Source organism: Lepidothrix coronata, unplaced genomic scaffold (assembly GCF_001604755.1).
Source record: "Lepidothrix coronata isolate B3197 unplaced genomic scaffold, Lepidothrix_coronata-1.0 Scaffold69, whole genome shotgun sequence".
Classification (NCBI taxonomy): Eukaryota; Metazoa; Chordata; class Aves; order Passeriformes; family Pipridae; genus Lepidothrix; species Lepidothrix coronata.
This window is the reverse complement of record NW_016690249.1, coordinates 3,986,070-4,010,150: the sequence shown is the minus strand read 5'-3', so window position 1 is coordinate 4,010,150 and position 24,081 is coordinate 3,986,070. Positions and strand designations below refer to the sequence as shown.

At 38.0% G+C, this 24,081-nt stretch overlaps 1 protein-coding gene across 4 annotated transcripts in view; it reads left to right on the top strand.

Annotated features, from left to right (window-relative positions):
- DCLK1 (doublecortin like kinase 1) overlaps nt 1–24,081 on the top strand; it is a 248,269-nt gene that overhangs the window by 195,390 nt on the left and 28,798 nt on the right. For all 4 annotated transcript variants that reach the window (XM_017818597.1, XM_017818599.1, XM_017818598.1 and 1 more), the window contains 8 exons: nt 172–280; nt 5,101–5,158; nt 5,888–6,007; nt 11,798–11,944; nt 17,138–17,271; nt 17,945–18,022; nt 18,670–18,766; nt 20,632–20,712. In XM_017818597.1, the coding sequence (XP_017674086.1) occupies nt 172–280; nt 5,101–5,158; nt 5,888–6,007; nt 11,798–11,944; nt 17,138–17,271; nt 17,945–18,022; nt 18,670–18,766; nt 20,632–20,712 (824 nt within the window). The remainder of the gene's footprint in view (nt 1–171; nt 281–5,100; nt 5,159–5,887; nt 6,008–11,797; nt 11,945–17,137; nt 17,272–17,944; nt 18,023–18,669; nt 18,767–20,631; nt 20,713–24,081) is intronic.

The window sequence follows — 24,081 nt, the reverse complement described above, 5'->3', positions numbered from 1 at the left end:
CGTGAAACCTGTTGAGTATATACAATGTCAGCAGCATGGTTTCACTGTACAGTAAGTGAGACACTGACTGAATGGTTTCCAGGCTCCTGAACCATGGACTTGAAATACATGTTATGTGCAACATCTGTGTTTCCTTCACTAACAATAAAAATGTACTAATGATTCTTTCAGAAGTGTTGGAGGAAGGCTTCCAGGTTCCAGCATCGATAGCAGAGCGATATAAAGTTGGAAGGACTATAGGAGATGGAAATTTTGCTGTTGTGAAGGAGTGTATAGAAAGGTGAGGAGGATAATATGCTTATTACTGCAAAAAAATAATCATTAATGTCATGCTTTTTCTAGATCATGTCTTTATTTGTAGAATATAAACATGTAATAAGGTAACGTCTCAATGCCAGATGGAAAAACTTTGTGTCCTCTCATATGAAAAAAGAGTGAGTTCAAGGGGCAATCTATGAATTTAATTCTTTGTGGGGTTTATATCTTTTGGGGGTTTTTGCTGCACTCCACATGATTTTACCAGTTCTTTTTGTTAAATCTTTTTTGGTGCACTTTTCTTGCAGTATGTTCTTGCAAGTCTCCTTTTACATTAGACCAGTGGAACATTTCACATGTAGGGGCATCCTGTAAAGATGTCAGGAAGTTTTGGTGTGTGATGTAATGATGATGGTCAGCACAAAGAACTGACCTTGGATCCATCTATTCTGCCATCTGACACTGAGGATTAATCTCTTTCATGTTTATTGTTAATTAAATGGACATCTAATTCCTGGTTGCCTGCTTTGTACCATTATATATGCTCCTTCCAACTTTTATGAGCTTCACTGCAGACACCAGAATCTAACTTCTTCAATGACCTTTACTGTTAAGAGGTGAGAACAGTCACTGATTTTAGACATCTACTCCAGACTAGAGAAGTCACAAGTCTCCTTAAATATCAGTGTTGCTGAAAATGTCCAGGTTGACTAGTTCAGGTGTCTGTTTCTAAATCTGTTCGGGTTTAAGTTGGCTGTACCCAATCTTAAGAGTGTAAAAAACAGGGAACAAGAACTAAGCAGAACTGTGGGTGCCTTTTAGTGGTATTGTTAAAAATGGGAGAATATGGGATATAAAAGACAGAAGGTATTTCACCTGTATGTGAAATGTTTGTAAGATTGCTTATGTTAGATAGTAACAGTGCAGAAAAGCAAAAAGCTGCCAGAGGTGGAGATGTCCAAAAGAGAGAACAATAGACATGTCAAGGTTTGATAATGAAATTTCATTTAATTTCATTTAAGTTTTCCACCCCCTTTTATCATATCCTAGAGAGAACACTCTTACAGAATACCGTAACCTCACCTTTGGGCTCAAAGAAAGAACTTTTGTTCTTTGTCCTATAAGAATATTATATTAGCCCTAGAGAGTCAGATTAGATCTCCTGGCAGATGATGATAAATTAGCTTGACTGGTTTTAAACTAGTCTCCTTGGAAAAAGACAGGTCCTGCTCTGCATCTGAAAGTGTCTAGCAAATCAGAGACCATGAAGACAGCTGCTGGGGAAAAGAAGAGTGGATTTTGTATCAGCTGACAGTGTGCTTGTGGGATTTGGCCAAAGCTCTGGTGAGGCCTTTAGAGCTCTGCCAGAGTGAGTTCATGGTGGAGCTGGCCATCCAGAGGGCAGTAGCTGTTCAGATCAAACCCCAGGGTCTCAACACAAAACTGGAGAATATGGAAACCTAAAGGAAGCAAAGCAAAAAATATGAAAACAAGAAAGCACTGTAAAACCCTATGGAGGACCACGACTGATGAAAAGGATAGGTGAAAACACATAACTAAGAAAAGAGAAAAAGGCAGCTGAAGGTAAAGTGAATAGTAACTGAGAGAAATGAAAATTACAAATGAAAATAAAGAAAGGTTGTGGTTTTGACACTGTCATTCAGCTAAAAATGCCATTCGTGCTGAGAGACAGTACAAATCTGCTAGTGTGCGTTTTACAATTTTTTCCCAAGCTGAGAGAAAATACATGAACAAAATTAAATATAGGTCTTGACACACCTAAAAATAATAATTATTACAATATACTTGAGAGCTTGAATGAAAACTGTTTCCTGTCCTCTTGTCTATCCCACTGGTCCCAGAAGTATCTGGTAGCATAGCATATCTAATGAGTATGTGCTCAAATAGCATGATTACCCAAGTATTCCCAGATACATTGTCTTGTGGTCTCTGAGTTATACCATTCCGTAGATTCCATTTATATCAGAGAGCTACTACTTTGGCAAAGCTTGAAAACTGAAGTGGAATTATTTCTGTTGGTTTCCACTTCTAAATCAGTATACCCTTGCCATCACAAGTGTGGAAGGAGAATTAAAGACTCAGAGAGTAAATTAAAGCCAGTACGTGTGAAACCCCTTCAAAAACATTCTTTGCAGTCTTTCTGAGCAAAAACCACCTCACTTCAAAGTCTGATATGTCCATCATTTGCAGAGCAAGAATTGATGGGGTGATACTTGGGATAGAGGACCTTTCCACTTTCTTCTGAAGTACAATTCCTGTGTGCAAAGACTTCAAAGGAATAGCACCATGAGGTGTTAAGCAAGTAGGAATGGGTCTTGTTACACAACTTCACTGGTCATGTGGATACTTCTTCTCCATAGCTCTGAGATCATTCTGTGTGCACTGGTTAACAACTCCAGCACTTCAATACATTCACAGGCATTTTCCTCTGCCAATGAACAGTTCAAATAGAAACCAAAACCATATTCAAAATTTTCATGCGAGGACTTCTAAATCTCATTCAGAGCATCTGTCAGCGCACAGGCACACATACAAAAATACATTTAATGCATGCACAAAAATAACAAAGATTTTTTTCTACAGTGCAACGGAAATCGCTGTGAACTTTGCAAAAGTTTAAAAGAGCCAGGTATCGAGCCCTCGTATGGACTAGAGATTTAACTCTGTGCCCTGCGGTAGTTCAGTGGGTCCAGACTTCTGTCCAGCCATAACGTGTTGCCTACTTTTTGTGGTACCTTTTTATTGTTTGGAGTGAGCAATAGGTGAGATGTGAAATGCATGTTTCATGGTTGAGTTTCTGGCATAGCTGTGCATATTTTTTGGCGATGTGTAAGTTGCAGTGATGCTGACAGCCTGCAGTTCTGCAGCTTTTTAGGGAAGAGGATTTGCATTATCTTAGCTTTAATTTCTTTTTACCAAAACACAGAGCAGTCAAGGTTGTCATCTGCTTGTTACATTTATGCTCCATCGTATGCACAATTTGTCCTGCGGTGTTTTTATATGTGTTCATTTTTAACTTTCAGATACTTCCAAATTCTGACATTTCCTCACAAGCTCAGGTTTCCCAATATTTTGGAGTACATGGAGTCTCCTATGGCCAACAAAAAACATCAATTTCCTTACTCATGACAGAAAGGAAGCATTCCTAGGGCAACCAAGCAGCTTGAAAGAGACTCCTATTGAAAGAGGCTATATTTTTTCTGAGTTTGAACCCCAAATATCTTAATTTCTAGTATTTCTTGTTCTATCCACTCCTTCTAGTCCCCAAAAATAATGTCCAGAACTCTTCCTGTTCCCTCACTGAGCTTTGACTGTAGTCACTGAACAGCAGCACTGGAAAAGGGCACCCTGCATGGAGTGTGACCCATTTCAGAGGGCTGTAGCATTAAACCCCTTTGTGGGGAAGTACAGATATGAGAAGTTTTTAATTTTTCTTTGCGTAAATCTTGAACAGACGTTGTACTTTTTTTTCCCAAGTCATAAACTTATTTATACTGCATGATTTCTTTGGATAGCCTTTTAACAGATGTCCTAATAAAGACCGTCTTTGCTCTCTGCTGACCTGAGAACTAAAGCAGAATTAATATTTTGGGGTTTTCTTTGCTTTTTACTGAACTACCCATTTTTTCTTAAATTAACAGCTAGTGATACATCATTGCCAGAGGAGTTCTTCATGTTTTAATATGGCAATGAAAATGCCCAGTTGATTTCCAGATACAGTGCTTTCAGTCACTCACTTTGCATGTCCTATTTGACAGACTGAGCACACTTTTAGACACATTAATTTCTCTGTTTAACATACTATGTGTCAATTTAATGTATTGGTTTAACTATGTTTTGTGAAATGAAGAATGGAAAAATGACCCTGTATTCTTGAAAGGTTATCTTTCGTTATTTTTAATCAAACATAAGCCTAAGGGCAATGTAATAGACTTTTTTAAGCTATTTAGGTTCTTATTAAAAAATGAAAATGTTTCAGTAAGATCTTTTTCTTATATTACCCATTCTCCATTTAATCTTACAGTGAAAGTAGGGCTTGTGAACAGAGCTTCTTGTTTTCTTTGTTATAATCGTCTTTCAGTTTTGTAACTTGATTAAGAAATGGAAGTTGATACTGTTAGCTTGTCTAGAAGCTAATTTCTTTTTACGTTAGCATTCTATATAATAGATATCTACATATATGTGGTAGTGATAAATATAAGGTTTCAAAAGAACACAATGCTTAAAAGGAAATGTGTTCTTATCCTGAACTAATTTCTCTGTAATTTTTTACTGTCTCCCCAATCTTTCACATTCTATCCTAAAACCCAGCATATTTAACTGAATACATAAAACATTAATCCAAGGACCGACATTTTTATCGTAGCAGTTGTGAGTGCAGATGTGCAAACAAATGACTTCTTTTCATTTTAAGTAAAAAGTAAGTAAGTATTTTTGATGGGTTATATTTTTTGTATAATAGAAAAAAAATCTTTTTTGTTTTGAAAATATCTGGATCTGTGGACAATATATGGTGTTTTTACATAAAAATCAGAATACTATTACAAAATTTAAAAAAAAGCAAGTGATTTTTGTTTTGAAAACATTGCAATCTCTTTATTTAAAAAAAAAAGTTTGATTTTTTTTCCTCAGGCACACATATTCAACTACTTTGGCTCAAGTTCACAATACCAATCGAATCTAAGCTTTATTTCTTGAAAAAAGTGAATACTTGAATAGAATTCTTCACTAGACTTATTGTACTCAAATGACAAGTATAAACTTGACTGAGAAAAATATTCAATGTGATTGAACATAAAATTTTTTTCTTTTATCTTTCCTCAGATCAACTGGTAGAGAATATGCTCTGAAAATAATCAAAAAGAGTAAATGTAGAGGAAAAGTGAGTACAAAAAAACATTTGAGACCAAAAGATTTTTTTTTCCAAGAAATGTTTTGTGAGAGATCAGTTTGGGAAACTGTTGGTATTTGTCTCCTTCCTGACAACTATTAGAATCTTTTTGATTGAAGCTTTTGCCTGCCCTCTGGAGACTCTTGAAATTAGTATAAAAGGCTGTTGTATGACTTTCCAGATGCATGTGTTGATTCTTCAACTGGTTGGTTGTGTGTGATTCTTTGCTCTTTACCCTATAATTATGTCCTCTAATTTTCCTAATTCCACGTTATAGAAAACAGAATAATAATATGAATAATTATAACAACACCAGTCACTGTGTCTGAAGAGTGGGTTAATCAAAGTAATGTCAGTTTTATACCAAGTGACTGTTAGCTTTTGAAATCTGTAACAAAAAGTTCTCTGAGAAGATGCTATCATATTGTTATATCAAAAGATTCTGGATCAGAGAAAATTTTAAAAGCTCCCATATTTAATTTTTCTCTGCATCAGAAACATCTAATTTCCTCCATTTCTTTTTCTATGTTCCACTCTCTCTTCTTTCAGTTACCACACTGATATTGTTTCTAGACATGTTCCTTCTGTATTGCTGGAGGCAACATGTTAGGTTTTTCAAAAACCCTGAAGAATTCACACAGGGCCCATTCTCTCTGCTTTTTCCACTATCAACTTTTTTCCCACCAACTGGTAGTCATTACAGATTTTTTTGTGTGGCAGGAACACATGATCCAGAATGAGGTATCTATTTTAAGACGAGTCAAGCATCCCAATATTGTACTTCTAATTGAGGAGATGGACATGCCAACTGAGTTGTACCTTGTCATGGAACTTGTAAAGGTGAGTGTTTTGGAGACAAGTTGCTTATGAATTGTTTTAATCATATTGAGAAATTCCATTGGTACCAAGGCTTACTAAAAAACATGGGGTCATAGAATAATTCAGAGTGGAAAGGGTCTCTGGAGGTAGTCTAACATACTACTGAAAGATGTATAACCCACTGTCAGATTTTTTTTTTTTAGTTTTTGAATATTTAAAATATTTGTCTAACTTGCTGTAAGCCACATTTGGAAGTGCGCTGTGGACAGTACTTTGGGGATCACCAGTTTTATTTGCTTGCTCAGAAGAAGTCTCTTTAAAAAGTAATAGTCTACCTTGAAATGAATTGAAAATACACCCAGTCCAAAGAGCCATAAATACCAGCATTAAAAATAAAAAATTCTTTGATAAAAAAATTAAATTAGTTTTTATAATTTATGTTAAATATAAACAATATTACGTCTTTTTTCTCTGCTGATTTATATTAACACAGTGTCAGTCTTGCCTCCTTGATAGCAATCTAAATTTAAACTCAAGTAAGGCAGAAGTGAAAGAGAAAAGCCTGCTATGTAAAGCATAGTTGTATTCTGAAAAGTAAATTTTGGAATGCAGTATTTTATATTTTGGACCCCATTTATTTCTTCATAGTAACTTCCAGATCTCATGCATTTATTTCACTCTCTGGTAGAATTATATATTCAAACTCAATTATGAAGCTCAGACCATGTCATCTTTTGCCCCCATAATGTCAACAGTGCAGTGCAACAAGTATGAGTTTAGCTTTCATTTCTGGTACTAATACACAAGTATGTCCCTGTGCACAAAAGGTGGTAAAAATACATTTGCACAAGCTCTGCAAATTAGAACAGAAAACTACTGAGGATGTCTTGTCCTCCATGTGTACTTTAACAGGATACACCTGTTTTTCCCATTCACTAGTGGGATTTGTGATTCTCCTTTCTTCCTCAACTGTTTTGTGGGAAGGACATCTTTTCAGCAGCCATCTCCATTTCTGTATCCTGGTCAGCACATTCTCCAGGGGCAGCCTACAACTGGGAAATCCACAATTTTAAGTGTTTAAGAACAAATACGAGAATAAAGTTGTGCAGCAGCAGCATTTGTGTGCAGGTCTGTTGTGTGTGCATGCTCAACACATGAGCAAATTGGGCACTCTGAACCCTGTCACCCAGATCACTCCACTCAGAGTGTGGTCCTCTTCAGTGGGCATCTTCTGTATCCATGGCTGGAAACAGGCACCATCAGGGGTCATGAGACAAAGCGATTTTTGGCGAGCAAGACTATAATCTCCTTTGCTCTGATTGTAGATGGAGATAAGGGGATGCTCTTAATGTAGTCACCTCATTGGGATTTTACATAGGATAATCCCAGGTACAAGTGTTTCTTAAAGAACTTCTCAATTTCTGGTCTGGAATATGAGAGCAAGTTGAATGACAAGTTTTTTTGTTTTGTTCCATTGTCTCCTATGCTTTGTGGCAGCACCAGTGACACAAGCCATGTTCCCAGTCCAGAGCTGGGAGACTGACAAGTATGGCTCATGGGTGGATGGCCATAGATTTTCCCTGTCCTTGTGGCAGTCTGAGACAGTCTTGTTATTTATGAGGGGCTCAGGCCATGCCCCAAAGCTGAGGAGATGGCAACATTGTCCTCTTAGGTCTGAGCCTGACAGACGCCCCACTTTGCTTGAGTGGTGCTGTGGACCTTATGGTCCCACTAACCCTATTGTCCACCACCTCCAAGCTCTGAGAAAGCACACTGGGAGATGCTGATGGCAAGGAGCATACCTGTTTTTTCTCTAATGGAGAGGTTACATCCTAAGAAAAAAAAAAATTACTGACACTTTTTCCCACTATGAATCCCTCTGTGTAACCAGTCCCACAATCATTTTCCCACTCCCTTCACAATCACAGCCCTCTCTCACGCTTAGGCATGCAATGTGAAATAGTGCAGCCTGAGGTCAGATACTATTAGCCATCTAACACTATTTTAATCATAATTACTGCTCTATTCCGTGATAAGTGAGCTCACTGTGAGATCCATGCTACTGTAGTTTTTTCCCAGTGTCCATGAGAGCTTGTTCAAAGGTACCTCAATCCTTTTACATAGTATTGTAATCTAATGTAGCCACAGCTTCAGCCTGCATTGACAAATCCTTCATCTTGGCCCCAGGAGGTGTGCTAAGAAGTAAAAGCTGTGCCTTGTCTAACCTGCCAAGATAGTAAGCACATAGCTGGTTTTATGGGTGCATCCTGCTGTGCTATTCATGGTTGAAAAATGTGCAAACTGTAGTATCCAATGGCTTTTTAGTCGAAGTCCTACTCAGCTAAATGAGAGAGGAGGGGACTGACAACTCTTAGAAAATAACTAGTTAAAAAGATGTATATAAAGAAAACCATGCATTATATTCACTTTCTGGAAAAATCTGTTTTCTTGTGCTGTTTCTTCTTTACTCTTCAAGATTGCTGCACATGCTAAGATATTTATGCTTTTAGCTGTGCTATGGAAGGGCTTTATAGACATCTCTGTACTTCTGGTATCCTAGAGAGCACTGTTTTCATATTCTTTATTTTTATGTGGAATAATAGAAGAAATTTAGAAGAAATGTCCTGCTTCTTGAAAGTCAACTTTGTTTCTTTGAAGCAAGAACCTATTCCTCAATATTTAATTGGGAAAAAAAAGACTCTATGGGCACCAGGGAAGGTATTTCTGGAAGGACATTAATTGTTAATTCACCAATTGCTGATTGTTACCATTTCATAGTGTGCACTGTTAGAATTGATTAACCATCTGTTATTGACTGACTTTTGAAGACCTGACTTTAAATCAAACTCACAGACAGGAAAGAAAGGCAAGCAGAAAAGGCTTGATGCTGCAGAGCCCGGTTTCAGTTAATACCACCCTGCATTAATTGGCAGTAACATGTTTGACATAAGTGGCTGCTGAAAATCCTGCCCTCACCTCATGGCAGATAGGCCATTCATGGCTTTGTAAAGTGTAAGAAAAAGCACTTCATAAATACAAATATAAACACATTGCAAGTGGTGCTTGTAAAAGGAAGCAAAGACCTGGTTTCTGGCAAGTTGCCTTTTTACACAGAGAAACAAAATTGTTATTCAAACCTAACAGGGGTTTGGCCAATTTAAGAAGCAAGATTTATTGCAGAGTTTCCTTTACTACTCCAGGATATGATTTCACTTTTGCAGAAGAAAAAGAGAGATCATATCATTTACATAGCAAGGTAATAAATAAATAATTGGTTACTGTATTTCCAAGTACACTTCCTCATGTGCACAGATGACAAAAACTGCATTCAGATGTTCCTGGTTCCGTTTCACTCCTGAACAGGGGATTTAAGACTGAAATGTCATCCTGAACTCACCCCTTGTGCCTGAATAAATGATAGTGACCTGCTGTGTGAATCGGCTTAGCAGAACCTTGCAGGTTGAAGTGCTCTTTGGGGAGAAGAAAGTCTGAAAACAATTCTGCCTGATATAGCTGTCAGCTCTGTTAACTCTTTCCAGGATATCATCTCTCTTTTAACCACACAGAGAATCCAACAGACTAAATACATGCTCTCTGTTCTTATCAGGCTACCTGGTAAGAAACTTTACCGAGTACAGTAGACTGCTTAAATGGAGAAAATTATTCTGCTTCAGATTGGCTTGACCATCTGTTAAATTGCTCTGGTGCCTCTGTCTTTTTCTGAGTTTATGTTTCTTCTGTGCATGAACATTTGCTTCTTTTCTTCTAACTTCAAGCCAAAATCTTTCCTTCTCTTTTTAAGGTTCAGCTTCTTTCCTTCTTGCCTCTTATATCTCAGCTTGGACTATATTCTTTCTTTTGAGGCAGATGTTTTGCTGAAGTTACTGACACTTCTCCTGAGCATCTGGAACATATTAGATAAGACCAAAGATCTGTCTAATCCACTACCTCATGTTAAAAAGCAGCTGGTACAGGGGTTTCACAGGAAGGAGCTTAGGGAAGATAGATTATTTATCTCACATACTTTCCCACATGCTGATGTCTAATACTTAGGGATCAGATAATGCCATGAAGTACATGGTATTGTACTTTTGCCAAATATTTGCTCACTCTCTCTCTCTCTCTCTAATCCTCTATCTGGTTTAGTACGGCCTTTTGTTCTTCCTTTTCCTTGACACTGTATCTTGATGTGTCTTGAACAGTCACCAGCCAGAGTAAGAGGTTTGATGTGGTCCAGATTTGACAATGGTTGGCTGTAAGAAGTTTCCAAAGAGCTGGGGTTTTGCATCTACAATGGGAATAAACCTGTCCTGGCATACTTCAGCTGCACCTCAACGATGCAAAAATTTTAATAGTTTGTTGGGTTTTTTTATAACAAGTAAAGTCTGTTTTATCAGATTTGAGTCTTTGGTGGTTCTCTTTTCCTACCCTTTTCTCTGTTGCCGTGATTCCTGGAAAAATTCTTTTTTTTTTTCCCCCTCATCCTTTCTCTTTGTGGAAAAAGTGTTTACTCTGGAGCTGAGCCTTAAAAAAACCAATCCTCAAATAATCTTGAGGCTGTTGATAAAATCGTGAGAGTTGGAAAAGCTGGGACTCCTCTGCTGCCTTCAGAAAAACCTACATGTTCTTCAAAATACAGTCTCCTGTGGGTTTTTTTCTTGACATTTTGACTGCAGTAGGGATTTTTTTGCATTGTTTTTGCAGAATTATCCTTTTCCTCTTTGTTGTTGTTGTTGCTGTTATTGTTGTTGGACTGTGTTTTCTTTATGGTTCTGCTTTGATTTTGGCTAGAGGCTCAATACCTTTGAGTAGTCTCTCTCAAAAGATGATTGGGTTTTCCTCCACTCTGTCAAGCTTCCTTCTTAATCCCATTTTTAAACTTACAGTTTTGTCTCACATACTCTTCTTCCCACTTGCTGGCTCATCTCTGGAAATACAGTCCAAATGTTATGGTTGCCTCAGATCCCGGTGAAGATAATTTCAACTTTGAGGATTTCTGCTTAACTTTTTTTCTTTTCTTTTCTTCTTTCCTTTTTTCTCTCTATTTTTTTCTTGTTTTTTCTTTCACTGGCAGTACCTTCTAGCTGAATTAGGCAGCGTGATGAGCTGGTAATTGCACAAGCTACCCCTCTGTGTCTTCCAGTGCCTGACATACATGCTGTAAAGTTCTTCAGAATTAGCTACAAGAGGCATTACACTACCAAAAACTTCACGTTTTGTGTAGAGAAAGTGCTGGTTTCTAAAATTCATGATTTCAAAGATTTCTGAGATGAAAAAAGACGATAGCAGTGAGGACAGGTAGCTAATTTCAGTTTTACTCAGAGTTCCTTCATCTTTCTGGGGTTCAGTCAGGCACTGGGCAAAAATTTGATATCAGTCTGTTTGTGATTATAATAAAGAGTGGAAAGAGTTGGTACATGGCATCATGACAAGCAAGTATGTAGTCTTGCCAGAAATTTGTAACAGAGGCTCTGAACACACAGGTTGGCAAGTGCTGGACATGTTACAAAAGCAGCAGCAGGTGGGAACAGTTTGCAATAGAGACTCCAGCCTCTTGGCTGACCAACTCAGCCATAACGAAAGGTTCTGACTTACTGATCTGCTCAGCTGACATAATGGAGGATGTAATCACAATACCCCTAGTTTATAGCTGCAAGGAAAACTGTGCTGCTTCTCTCTTTTCCTCCTCCTCTTCCTCCTCCTCCTCTTTCTTCTTCTCCTCCTCTATAAATTATGTTCCTTGATTTTCCCTAAATATTTTCGTTATTTCATAAGCAGTATTGCTCATATCTTGTGGTAATTTTGCTCCAGGGAGGAGATCTTTTTGATGCTATTACTTCCACCAACAAATACACAGAGCGGGATGCCAGTGGAATGCTTTACAATCTCGCCAGTGCCATCAAATATCTTCACAGCCTGAACATTGTCCACAGGGATATCAAGCCGGAGAATCTACTGGTAAGTAAAGATTCAGCTTTCAGTATTGTTGATAACTTGGGAGTGTGTGAGAGAACTTCTTCCTCCTTCCACACATCCACTCAGTTTATTTCAATGTTTTAAGTAACTGGTTTTTTTAATTTTAACCTTTGCATTGTAAAGCTCTTCTAAGAATAACAGCTATAATTAACAGTAATATAAGGTGGTATGTCTAGACTGTTATGTGGGACACAGCAGCAAAGTTATTCCTGGAATCACTAGAAGTGACCTTTGAGTAAACTTCAAGATAATTTCAAGTTTTTCATAAATATAAAAGTGTTCTGTCCTCAGCAGACTATTCTGTACTTTTGCTGCTGCCTAAGTAATTGGCAACACTTTAGTTTTACAAGTATGGTGCACGTAAATGCTGTGCCCTAATCGTGTCATACATCAGAGCAGAGACAGGAAGAGACTTCAGTGTCCTTTCTTCCACTACTGCATCTCCCAAATAATGCTATAACACTTTTTATTAAGCCACTTTCCCAAATAGACAGCCTAAATCTTCCTTTTTCTGACTGAATCTGCATGAACCTTATCCACTGAAGGCAATGGAAAACATACCATGACAATTAGTCTTTCTTCTAAGAATTTTGCACTCTTGAATGCAGCTATTGTATCCTTCACATAGGTTTATTTCTTCTGATAAATTAACTTCTTCTGATTATTTCACTGTTTTGAGTTTTCTCAAGTTTGCTGACATGTTCCATCTGTAACTCAAAATTGAGATGTCCCAATTCTCCATATATTCTGCAACCATAAAGCAATGTTCATAGAATCATAGAAGATCAGTTCTTTCAGTTGTTTGCTCTCTGCCATGACATTTAGTCCTGTTTGACACTGAAGAGGTTTTATGAGAATGTCGAGTCAAGTAGATCTTACTAATCTTCCAGGGAGTGGGATTTTTACAGTTTAAGTTCTTCTAGTGGACAGTGGTTTTGCTGTTCTGGGTGAGGAAGTAACCTGCCCTTGTTTTCTGTAAACTGATGAAAATATACTGAGTAGAAGTTTCACTAGACAATAATGACTGATACACCTTTCTTGGCCCTTTTGCTCCTTTCACTGTCCTGGTGCTGGTGTTGATAGGTGGCTACATGCAGATGTTGTAGCAATGACATGCCAGGATTCCTTAATGCTGTGCCTGTAGTGTGCAGGAGGGTCTTGGCCTAGGGCGAGGCTTGCCTGCTGCTGTCTTGACTTGTCTATAAATGCCTAAAGTCTATTGTTGTCAGACTTAAGCTTTTGAGGCAAGAGAGAAAGGTGAGCTGAGATGGGGACAGCAGGGAGGGGGATTTGCCTGCCCAGCTTTTCTGCTAATTACCCACTACCAGGTGTGATAACACTGTTCACGTTGTAGCTGAATTGTTTTTGAATGACTTTTCCAGTGTTCTGCATTGATATTGATATTGATATTGATGATATTGATATTGATATTGATATTGATATTGATATTGATATTGATATTGATATTGATATTGATATTGATATTGATATTGATATTGATATTTATATTTATATTGATACTGAGCAGTGAGGGTGTGGCATTTAACCTCCTACAGCATCCTAATTCTCAAAAGCCAGCATTTGATTCACAAATTATATTAATTCTCTAAGGTTTATCAGGTCCTTGAAAGAAAAGAACACTGCTTTAGAAGAGCACTTTGGTAAGCACCTGAGCTTACCTGAGCTCTGACCCCAGCTCTGACACTGTTCTTAGTGTCTCTGAACCTTTCTACTTCTGTCTTAGCTGTCAAACGGAATGTGTGGTTCCTTGTGTCACAAGATTGCAATTAGTTATTTTAATGGCATTTATAAAACACTTGAAAAATGTCACATGGGTCTTAGTCTTTCTTTTTTTAAATACTTTCTACTTGCCTTTTGTAGCCTGCCCTTTTCCTTGCAGCTCTTTAACCCTTCACCTAAGTGATCAGGGCAGTATTTTTCCCTCATTGTTCTTGTGCTGTGTCTTTCCCTCTGTTACTGTCACAGTTTTGCACATGCAGACGGCTGGTAGTGTTGTTATAGGAGGTTCTCCTGGATACTAGTGTGAGAATCAGCCCTTTCTACACTGCCTTTTCCTGCCCATAGGTTGTAACTTTAAGTTCAGGGGAACCTATAACAGGCCTGCCCAACACGGAGCAACTAGATGGGGTTGGAAACAGCATCTACCCCGGTCAATATAGGTTCCAAGGCTATCAGACCCACTAGCAGAAAAAAACAACAGGGAGAATGAGCAAGTTACTTGAGGAAAAACATGGGGAGTGAAGGAGACCATGGTGTTCTGGAGAGGGCACCCCAAAGAGGATGTTCATCCAGAGCCTCTTTATTTCATCTATTATCAGCCCCAGGGAGAGCCTTCCCCTTCACCTTCTCCTTTCTCTTCTTGGTTTTTCCTTTTCTCCAAAAGTAACTTCCATGCTTAGAACTGATGTGTGCAATGGGCTATATATCCTGCTAGTAAATCTCTGTGTGTGTGAACCTGTCCTATGTGCAAAACCCATTATTTTAGTAAATGCTTAAATATTATCCTCAAGGATAATTATTATCCTTATATATTATCCTCAAGGTGTGAAAAGGCTACTTAACAGTCAACTGTCCAAGAGTTTAGGATATGCTGAATACCTGTGATGTTTTAGGGTTTTTGGGTTTCTTTGTTCTCTAGGGAGTGTCTTCCATGTTTTAATTGGAACATTTTTCATAATTGCTGCTATTTAGTATGTTTATTTTGTCAAGTCATGGGATGTCTTTATAGCCATATAATAAACCCTAGAGAACAACTTCTCTGACTGTTGCCATCTGCACTGATCACAAGAGCAGCTTAGAAAATACTGACAGTCTTTATACTAATAGGATACATATGGTGGCACACAATTATGTGTGGCTGCATTCAATTAGTGTTGTACAATTACACAGTTTTATTGCTTAGTTAAAACAGTGAAAGCACTTCATAGTGGGCAATTTGCACTAATCCCCATTTCTTTAATTGCCCTTCAGTATTTAAATGCAGTGGAACATGTATAGCATTTATTCTGAATAACATGAGCGTTACATGATCTTTCCCATTCCTTGACTGGCAAGTAACATACCACAGCTTCACACTGGGCTTCTTTTTATATGGAGTTGCAACGGGGTGAGGAAAAGTTACTTTCTTCAGTTTTACAAGTCAACTTAAATAGTTTTCCAATGAAAGTAATTCATAGAAACAGATGAAGTAAAATACTAGAAAATACACAGTATCAAACCTTCTGCATTGGTAAATGTTGCCAAACCAACCTCTTCTGTAATTAGTTTCTAGTGTAGATGAGTCACACAAGGTATGGTCTGTTGAAGGAAGGAACTTACTAATGTTCACTAGGTTAGCACAATGCAGAAAAAGTTTTATAAAAGGTAACTGCATGAAATAGAATACGAAATGCTAATTAGACTGAATCCAGCTCTGATGTCTAAGTGCACACTTTACATTTTCTGCAAGCGAATATTTAAAGCCCTAGTCTCTAGACTTTAATTAAAACTGTTGTTGAAATTAGATTTATTACTGCCATTTCAGAAGAGCACTTTCTTTAGTTTCAGGAACCAGATGTATTTAACAATCTGTGTTTTTAATAAAACCATAATTGCCTTTTTTTTTTCCCGGTGCTTTTCTATAAGCATATCTTTTTTTCTGGCTTAGTAGAAGAGAAATATGAATCCGTTTTAAATTACTGGTCCTCTTAAAGGTCCGGTTGAATTCTTAAAAATAACATAATGAAAAGAGAAGAACTTCGTGTATTCTGAGTGTCTGCTTGTGACTGTATCACCTGGTAAGCAGAGATTCAGGACAGAGAGGGGTTTTCTCTCTAGACATGACTAAGGAGAAACTGGGGGATGGGGGCTGTATAATATAACTAGTTATGAGCTATAGCAGATCCATAGTGAACAGTATCGAGAGACTTCAAGAATTGGTTTTGTACCAAACGAACTGTTCAAGGGTCCCTTGTAGAACTTATTGGATATTTATAAGAAAAAAAATCTATTTTTTTCTTCTTAAAACAGTTGTAGATAAACGTGATTTAGGAGTAGCTGGTCAAGATATGTATTAAGAATGATTTTGGTTTTGATCGAGAAGTATAGTGTCTTCTATTTATGCACAGTTTTGCTGCAAATTGTTGTCAGGATATCACTGTTGGGAACCAGACTACATGGAGCTTTGATTTGGGTTGCAAAATAATGAAGTGATGAATATATACTAAAAGAAGGCCTTCTGTAGACCATTTCTATTTTTTTAAGGTGCCTTTGTAGAAAACATATCAAAATGGGAAGGAAGAACTCAAACCAGCAGCTGAATTTTAGAAAGACTCACAGCCTCGTGTTTAAGTTAGATACATTTTTGTATTTTTTATTTTAAATATTTTTTTTTGTAAGTTTTCAGTGATTACAAATTTAGGGCTGTTCTTTTGCTCTGAACCAGCCTTTAAAATTGTGTATTTTTTACTGATGTTTTTAGTGTTTTTTCTTGTGACTGTATCTTAATCTCCCTTTGTACCCATAAAAACCCATGAAAGATCATGCTCCTGCTGTAAAGACCATGTTTTAAGACAGGATTGTCATGTATATCCATTAGCAGCCCTAACTGCCTATGTCCCACTGATCATGATGGTAACATGCCAGTAAGACACTGGTTGGTGTTTAACAGTCATCCAAGGAGAGGACAGTATGTCTAGGTGAAATAGTCCAGCCAGGTTTGTGTCTTGTGATTTCGACACACAGAGAAGAATCTGGAACAGTGCAGTCACTTTTGTATTATCTAAGTAGTTGAAGTTCCTCTGCAAACCTTTAAGCTCTCTGCAAGAGTTTTTAAACTCAAAACCCTACGCTGTGAATTGGCTGTCAGTGAGGAGTTAACCTCAGAAAGCCACTGTTGGAATGCCATGCATTTGCTTCTGGGTTTTAGTGTCTAGCAAGTGGTATGTCCTTTGTTGGCCAACTGGTGAGATAAGTCTGTCCTGAACACCCTGTCTGTGTTCAAGGGAATTTGTCCAAATTGTCTGTGAATTTTCAAAGCTTACAGAGGAATATGTTGAATGTAAGGAGGAGAAAATTTATTGTAAATATGAAGGAACATTTCAGGCAGTTAGTAAATGATATAGTAGTTACCTTGATGGTATTGTGGTAAACTTTTGAATTTTCCTCCTGACTTAGGTTTATGAACACCAAGATGGAAGCAAGTCCCTTAAGTTAGGGGACTTTGGCCTAGCAACAATAGTGGATGGACCTTTATATACTGTTTGTGGGACCCCAACATATGTAGCTCCAGAAATCATCGCTGAAACTGGGTAAATCACTTTTAGTAATGATTCATTGATGTGTATACAGTGGAGCATATTCTCGACATTGTACCAGATAGGAGTTCTTGCAATTAAGATTTTTGTGCTGCCTTTGCTTGGCTATGTTGCAGAACAATTTAACTGGAAGAGACCTCTGGAGGCTGTCTTATCCAAACCAGCTCAGAACAAGGCCAGCTGTGGAGTTGTATTGGTCAATCTCTGCCAGTTGTTGACCTCAAACTTCTCATCTTAACACTGAGTTACTAACTAGCCATTTACAGATACAAGAAGTAATTCTTAAACTGTTCTCAGAAACTGCTAACTACCATTCACTTAATTTTATTTCATTATCACACACTGTCCTCTTCTGATTTGTTCCACAGAGTAACTGCCTGCTGACTTGAGCAGGCTGTGTCACTTTTGCAGACTTCATGATGATAGGCATTACTGTCTAACTCAAGAATACAGCCAAATTTCTTCTGTGCACTCACACATTCTGATCTAATTATAATTTTAAGATGTAAATGTAAAAAATATTTGAAAGCAGAATTAGGATTGATAGGTAGGTAAAATTCAGATGAGAATGTATAAGAAATTATTAATAATTCTGAATGTTTCCCCTCTCCTTGCACTGTTGTCCATAGGAGTCCGATGTCTCTAACCATGTCTCTCACACTTCTAGATATGGCTTGAAGGTGGACATCTGGGCAGCGGGTGTGATTACTTACATCCTGCTCTGTGGTTTTCCTCCATTCCGTGGGTATGGACTGATCTGTTCAACCATCCTTGTTATGCAAACTAGTCCCTATGCTGCTTTTGCATTAAGCACAGAGATTGCCACTGGTAAAAGTTCTCTGCTCGTAGGGTTTGTTTTTTTTCCTGTGCTCTGCACAGTGTTTTACACAAACCCCATAAATGTCTCTGATTTTACTGTAAGATCTCTGTCTCGTGTTTGTTTATTTTAGTTTAAACTTCATTGTATTATGAAACAAGAGCCTCCATTACAGGTTCTGTGTGCCTTTGCCTGATGTTTTAAATACACAATGAAATAAGCATCTTCTTTCATGGGCCAAACACAACATATTTTGTGGCTGGTAAAAGGTATTTAAAAAGTAAGCCACTTAATAAGGACATGTCAGGTCTTTTATTTCCCTCAAAGCAATTGCAAAGTTATGGGTAATCCTAAAGACTAGCCGGTTACTTCAGAAAGAGTGCACCAAACGCATTGTGTTTTATGATCTCACCATTCACACCCTTGGCTGCATGCTTGGGGGGAATCAACAGCTTCCATAAGCATACTAATGGATCAACAGTTAAAAGCAATTTCAAAAAGTCTATTGGAACCATTTCTGGAAATAATTTTTCTTTGGTTTTCGTTGTTGGTTTTCTTTTGTTTTTACCTTACAGAAGTGGAGATGACCAAGAAGTACTTTTTGATCAGATTTTGATGGGACAGGTGGATTTTCCATCTCCATATTGGGATAATGTTTCTGACTCTGCAAAGGTGAGTTTTATAGTTGCTGATACTTTCTTCTCCATTATTATTTCCAGTGAGAGTATCTAATGCCTGTTGTTCTTTCATAGTGCTGTATTTGACGTCTCATTCATCTCCTGCTATACCTATAAAGTCCTCTGGGTCACCGAGTATGTTGTTGTATGGTTACTGTCTGTTAGACTCCAGGTGGTTCTGAAATGGACCCTGTTCTGAAAGGACATCATATCGCTATGTGATGTTGCACACAATAGAAACATGAGTAGCCCTTACTGATTGAGAAAAATTTAAATAACTTCACTTGACCTACACTTCTTAGCTTGAAAGCTCCCTGGGACTGTGCTTTGTATGGACTTATGGGAAGGACCAAGTACCAACCTGGAGGTTTTGAATATTATGTAATAATATTATGGGGAGGCTGGTTTCCCTTAGATGTTATATGGGTTGTTTCTTTCTGTCAAAGAACTAGGCCTCCCCATTGCCTTATTGTTGTATTGTGGTATGAAATACAGACTTGTTTGGGTCACAGTTCTTGGACTGTAGCCTTTGGTGTTCTAAAGCAGATACGTCCTGCTTTTACAGATATGTGGAGGGTGATCAGGACTAACATTTCAGCCTGTTAACTAGTGAGGTTAATGAATGAGATACAGTCATAGAGTTGGAAGTCCTCTAAACCACATCACTGTGTTGTAGCAGGCTTCATTTCATAGCATCATAATTAGGAACTCTGCAAGTCCTTTGCCAGTGGTGTTTTCCTGTGAAGCTCCTTCTTCCAAATAGTGCAGTCTAAAATTTCTGTTTTGAAGCATTAGCCTATCCATTTAACTTATCTTTGTCACTAAGAATTGATAGCTTTGGTCTTTGTTGATACACCTTTATTTGCTGCCGTGTTGCCATCCTATTTTTGCCATGCACTCCACTCAGTGGTGGAATTATATATATGTTTATTTACATGCTAGTTGAAAACTAGGTAATTGCAGAGAAATTCAGAGGATGAAAAAATGTTTTTAAACGTTGGGGTGTTTTTAATATTTTCTATGACTGTCGAGGATCAGGAATCGGAATGGGAACGATTCCAGAAATGGAAAAATATGTACAACGATTGAATGGACTTTACACATTGTGTGTTTCCCCTGAATTTGTGTCTTCCGGGCATGCCCGGGCCTGCTCACCTCCCTGCTCCTCTGTCTTCTCTACCGATTGGCTGGAGAAGCTGCAGCAGGAGACAGCCCCCATTCGCCCTTTCCTCCCCTGGTCCCTCCTGCGCTCCTCCCCCCTTTTTCCCATGGCCGAATCCTGGTTTGTCCCCCTGCCTGTCTGTCTCCTGCTCCATCCCATGTTCTGGCCCTTTCCCCAGCTGAGCTGATAAAAGAACCCTGAGCACACTTCAATAAATCATTCTACCTGCACCTCACCTTTGTGTCTCGGACCCGTGCTGTGTCGCGGCCCCATTCCCCTCCCCGTTTGGACCGCGGCGTATGACATTTTTACAAGAGCTTAAAGTAAAATTCTGGATTTGCTGGCTTTTTTTCTTACAGAGAAATTGTCTTTTTCCTAATGGGAATCTAACCTAATTTCATGCAACCATCTGTTTTGCACATTATGTATTAAGTGCTTTTCTGTTAAACAGTGGCTTCAGAACTGTAACTCAGAAATGTCTTCTAGCTTTTCAAGGTACGGATAGATATTGATTTAAAAGTTCATCTGGATGTTCAGCAGTTCATAGTTGTTCTATTTTTTAAATAATATATTTCTGCAGTTGGTAGTTCACTCTCCCTTTGAGTACTCTTACAAAATCAGTTAAAGAGCTCTTTAGTGAGTGTTGATATGTTCTTTAAAAGTGTTCTCTAAATTTGACCCAGTGTTCCATTTCTCAGGAACTTATCACAATGATGCTTCAAGTAGATGTAGATCTGCGGTTTTCAGCCTTGCAAGTTCTTGAGCATCCATGGGTTAATGTAAGTATTTTCAGACTTGGAGATGCTTCTTGCAATTTGGCATCTTTGAGCTCTTTCCTGTCAAGTCCCTGCTATGCCCTTTTGAAAGCCAGCACATTCTAAAAATGCCAGATTTAACTGGAAATAAGCTGGATTGCATGCTTATTTAGTGTATGACATGTACCTTGGAGTTTACACTATTATATGCATGCTCAGCTACATTTTCTCTGAAATATTTTGAGCCAGATTTTCAACAAATTTCAATGACATTTGATAAATTTATATGTCTAAAAATCAGCTTGAAGCTTCAGTGACACATTTTGTTCTCCTAAAATCAGATGGACTCAAAAATCTCACAGTCATGATTAAGAGTTACTGCAATGTAGTTCATAGTATTAAGCTACTTGATCCAGAATGAAACAAGGAAACCTTTAGAATCATATTTAGATTCTGATGATAATTAATATTTGTTAATTATTTCAGACTATTTAACATGTCTTAAAATATTTGGATGACAAGCAATAAAAATATGGGACAGTCTATATTCAAATTCAGAAGGGACAACTGAGAAAAGAAACACAATTGGGATGAGCAGAGAAAAAAAATTGAAGGAAGAAGAAATAATGCTTTGTTTTGTCTGTTGCAAGCTTGAGTGTGCATTCCTCGCTGGAATACAATTTGGTCCCTCAGCTGCTGTATCCAAAATCCCTTTCCCACTAAAACACTGTTCTAAAAATTCAAATATACAGTAACCTCAGATGTTAATCCTTTTTTATGAAAATGTCCTCCATGTCATCCAGAGTAGTGGTGATCAGTTAAGCATTTACTAAGTATATGTTTTAGACTTGGAGGCTTCCTTATTGCCCAAACCATTTTTTTTAAAAATTGTAAATGCTTTTATCATGCAGAGGACTTCTATGATGTACAAAGACTGCAGGAAAACATTTGATGAAAATCTTTTCATTTTTAAGGTGACATTCAAGCACCTGAAATACTAACTTTCCTTGATGCCAGGGGCTGTCCTTGAAACACAGTGTTCTGTCACAGTTTATAATGCCTTTTGGTGATTGAGGTGTCTCTGTGTCCCCATGGGAGGAAGATGGGTGGAGATTTCTGGAGTTCTGCAGGGGAAGAGATGGAACTGACTGACCAGAAGCCACAGAGAGGCCAGGTCACCCACAGTGTCAGCACACTCATCAGCACACTGCTGCTGAGATTACTGAAATATCACCTGTTTACACCATTTAAGGATGTGGTCACTTATCTTCACCTTTTTCTGAAAAATATATTTGAAATATTAATGCTACTCCCAGATGCTTTTTTTTTTAATTCAGTTACACCATGGTGTGTTTTAGGAAGCCATTTTACTGCAATATATTAAAAAAAGAGTGCAGCTCTTTGTTAGTAACCTGATGGTGCTGGTGTGCAAGTGACATGAGGATCTGCTCTCTGCCCTCAGTAGTACCTGCTGATGGGGATGGGAGGGGAGAGGGGACGGGAACTAAAGCCTTTCTAACACTCTAGAGCTCTGCTAACAAAACCTTGGCAAATTCCTGGTTTTCTGTGCAATAAGTTAACATGTGGAACCCTTTGCCAGAAGGTGCTGTAGAGGACAAGTATAAATGGATTCAAAAGGGAATTTAATAAATTTTTGGAGGATGAGCCAGTTGGAGCCTATTAAATATAGTGGTCTGGATATAAGTCTTGGCTCACAAAGTTCTCAAGTACTTGGTTGGCAGGAATTAGAGGATATAAAGGGAAAGTTAAAGATCTACTTGTCTTTGTTAAAGGTACTACTTCTTAACGGTGACAACAATGCACTGTCAGAAACAACATACAGTATTCCATTCATCTTTGATCTAGCTCTGCTGCACTTCTCGTAATTTTATGATGGTAATAATTCTCTGCAATCGAACCTGTAGAAGTTTAATCTGTAAGTAAGTGAAACAAATATTCCATGACCTTTCTGTAATTCCTCCTTTTATGCCCAACTGCTGCTTTTAGCAACTGAGACGAATCAGCATTTTGTCTTCAGCAATACACTAAAGATAGTTCATAATGCAGATCAAAACTGCTTTTGAATTCTTCTATGTGTCTTCCAGATATTTTTTCTGAAAGACAAAAAACCAGTGCTGGGACCAGTTCAGAAAAATGCTTGAACATTTTCCAAACATTGCTCCTATTTCAAGGCATCACACATGGAAGCACTTAATATCAGGCATAAAATTAACTAGATGGCACTATAATCCTAATTCACATTAGGAGAAATAAGAACATGGCTGAGTTGAAACAGGTGCTTAAATGATTACATGAAAAAAGGCATTTCCTTGAAGTGTGTCTAGCCTAGCAGACACACTAGAAGATAGCCTAGCACAGTCAGCCTGATGGTGCACCGAGGCAGAATGGTACACTGGTGTTAGATCCAGCTATGCATCCCCATGCCATCACTTGTTTGATCAGGTGCAAGTCTGCCACATAGCCTCCCTCTATCTCAATTTCCCAGCTTCAGGACAGGGAATTAATATACTCATCACTTTTTACAAAAGGTTCTGCAATCTATATGTTGTAATTACCTGAGCAATTATCTGCATGCTGGCTTTCTGAGAAGATATGGGGAATTTTCACCTACATTCCATTTTCACAGGTAACCTGCTTAAATACTTTTTCATGGCATCAAATGCTGGACTTTACTTTCCCTTTCTGTCCTGGTTTCAGCTGGGATAGAGTTCACCACAAAAGTTTTCTTATGTCAGTTTTGAACCTATTCATAGAGTGTTAAATCTGCAGCTAAAATACTAGATAAAAGAGCTGGCTTGAAAAGTAGGCATGTGTTTTCTTCAACAATTTTAAGAAACATTTTCTCTCTTTGATCAAACCTTTGATAGAAGTGTTGTAACTGCTTACACTGTATAAAACCATTTTGTAGATTGTAAATAACCATTCCACTTTATAGCTGCTTACTATGTGATTACTTGGTAAATTGCTGAGATTCCTGGAATGTGCTTTGACAGTTTCAGTAGGAGCAAACTCTCATTTTAGTTTCAGTTTTTGCTATAAAAATAGCTGGAATCCTCTTGGAAACTGCAAAACTTGTTATGGTCAGAGTCAGGCCAGTAAAGCAGTTCCTATGTCAGTGATATCCCAGCTGTTTTCAATTCAAAAAAACAAAACCTGAAAAGATGTTGGCTACATGCCACTGCCACAGATGGAGATCTTGAATTCTAAATGCAATTCAGCAACAGTTCTTTGCCCCCTTCATTTAGTTTATTCAGTCATCTCTCCTATGCAGTACACTTGGACCTGGAAACAAATCCATCTGTTTATACTTCCCCCACGGGGACCTCAGCTCTTTCCTTTACCTGCTCAAAGTCTCTGCAAAGCCAAAGAATT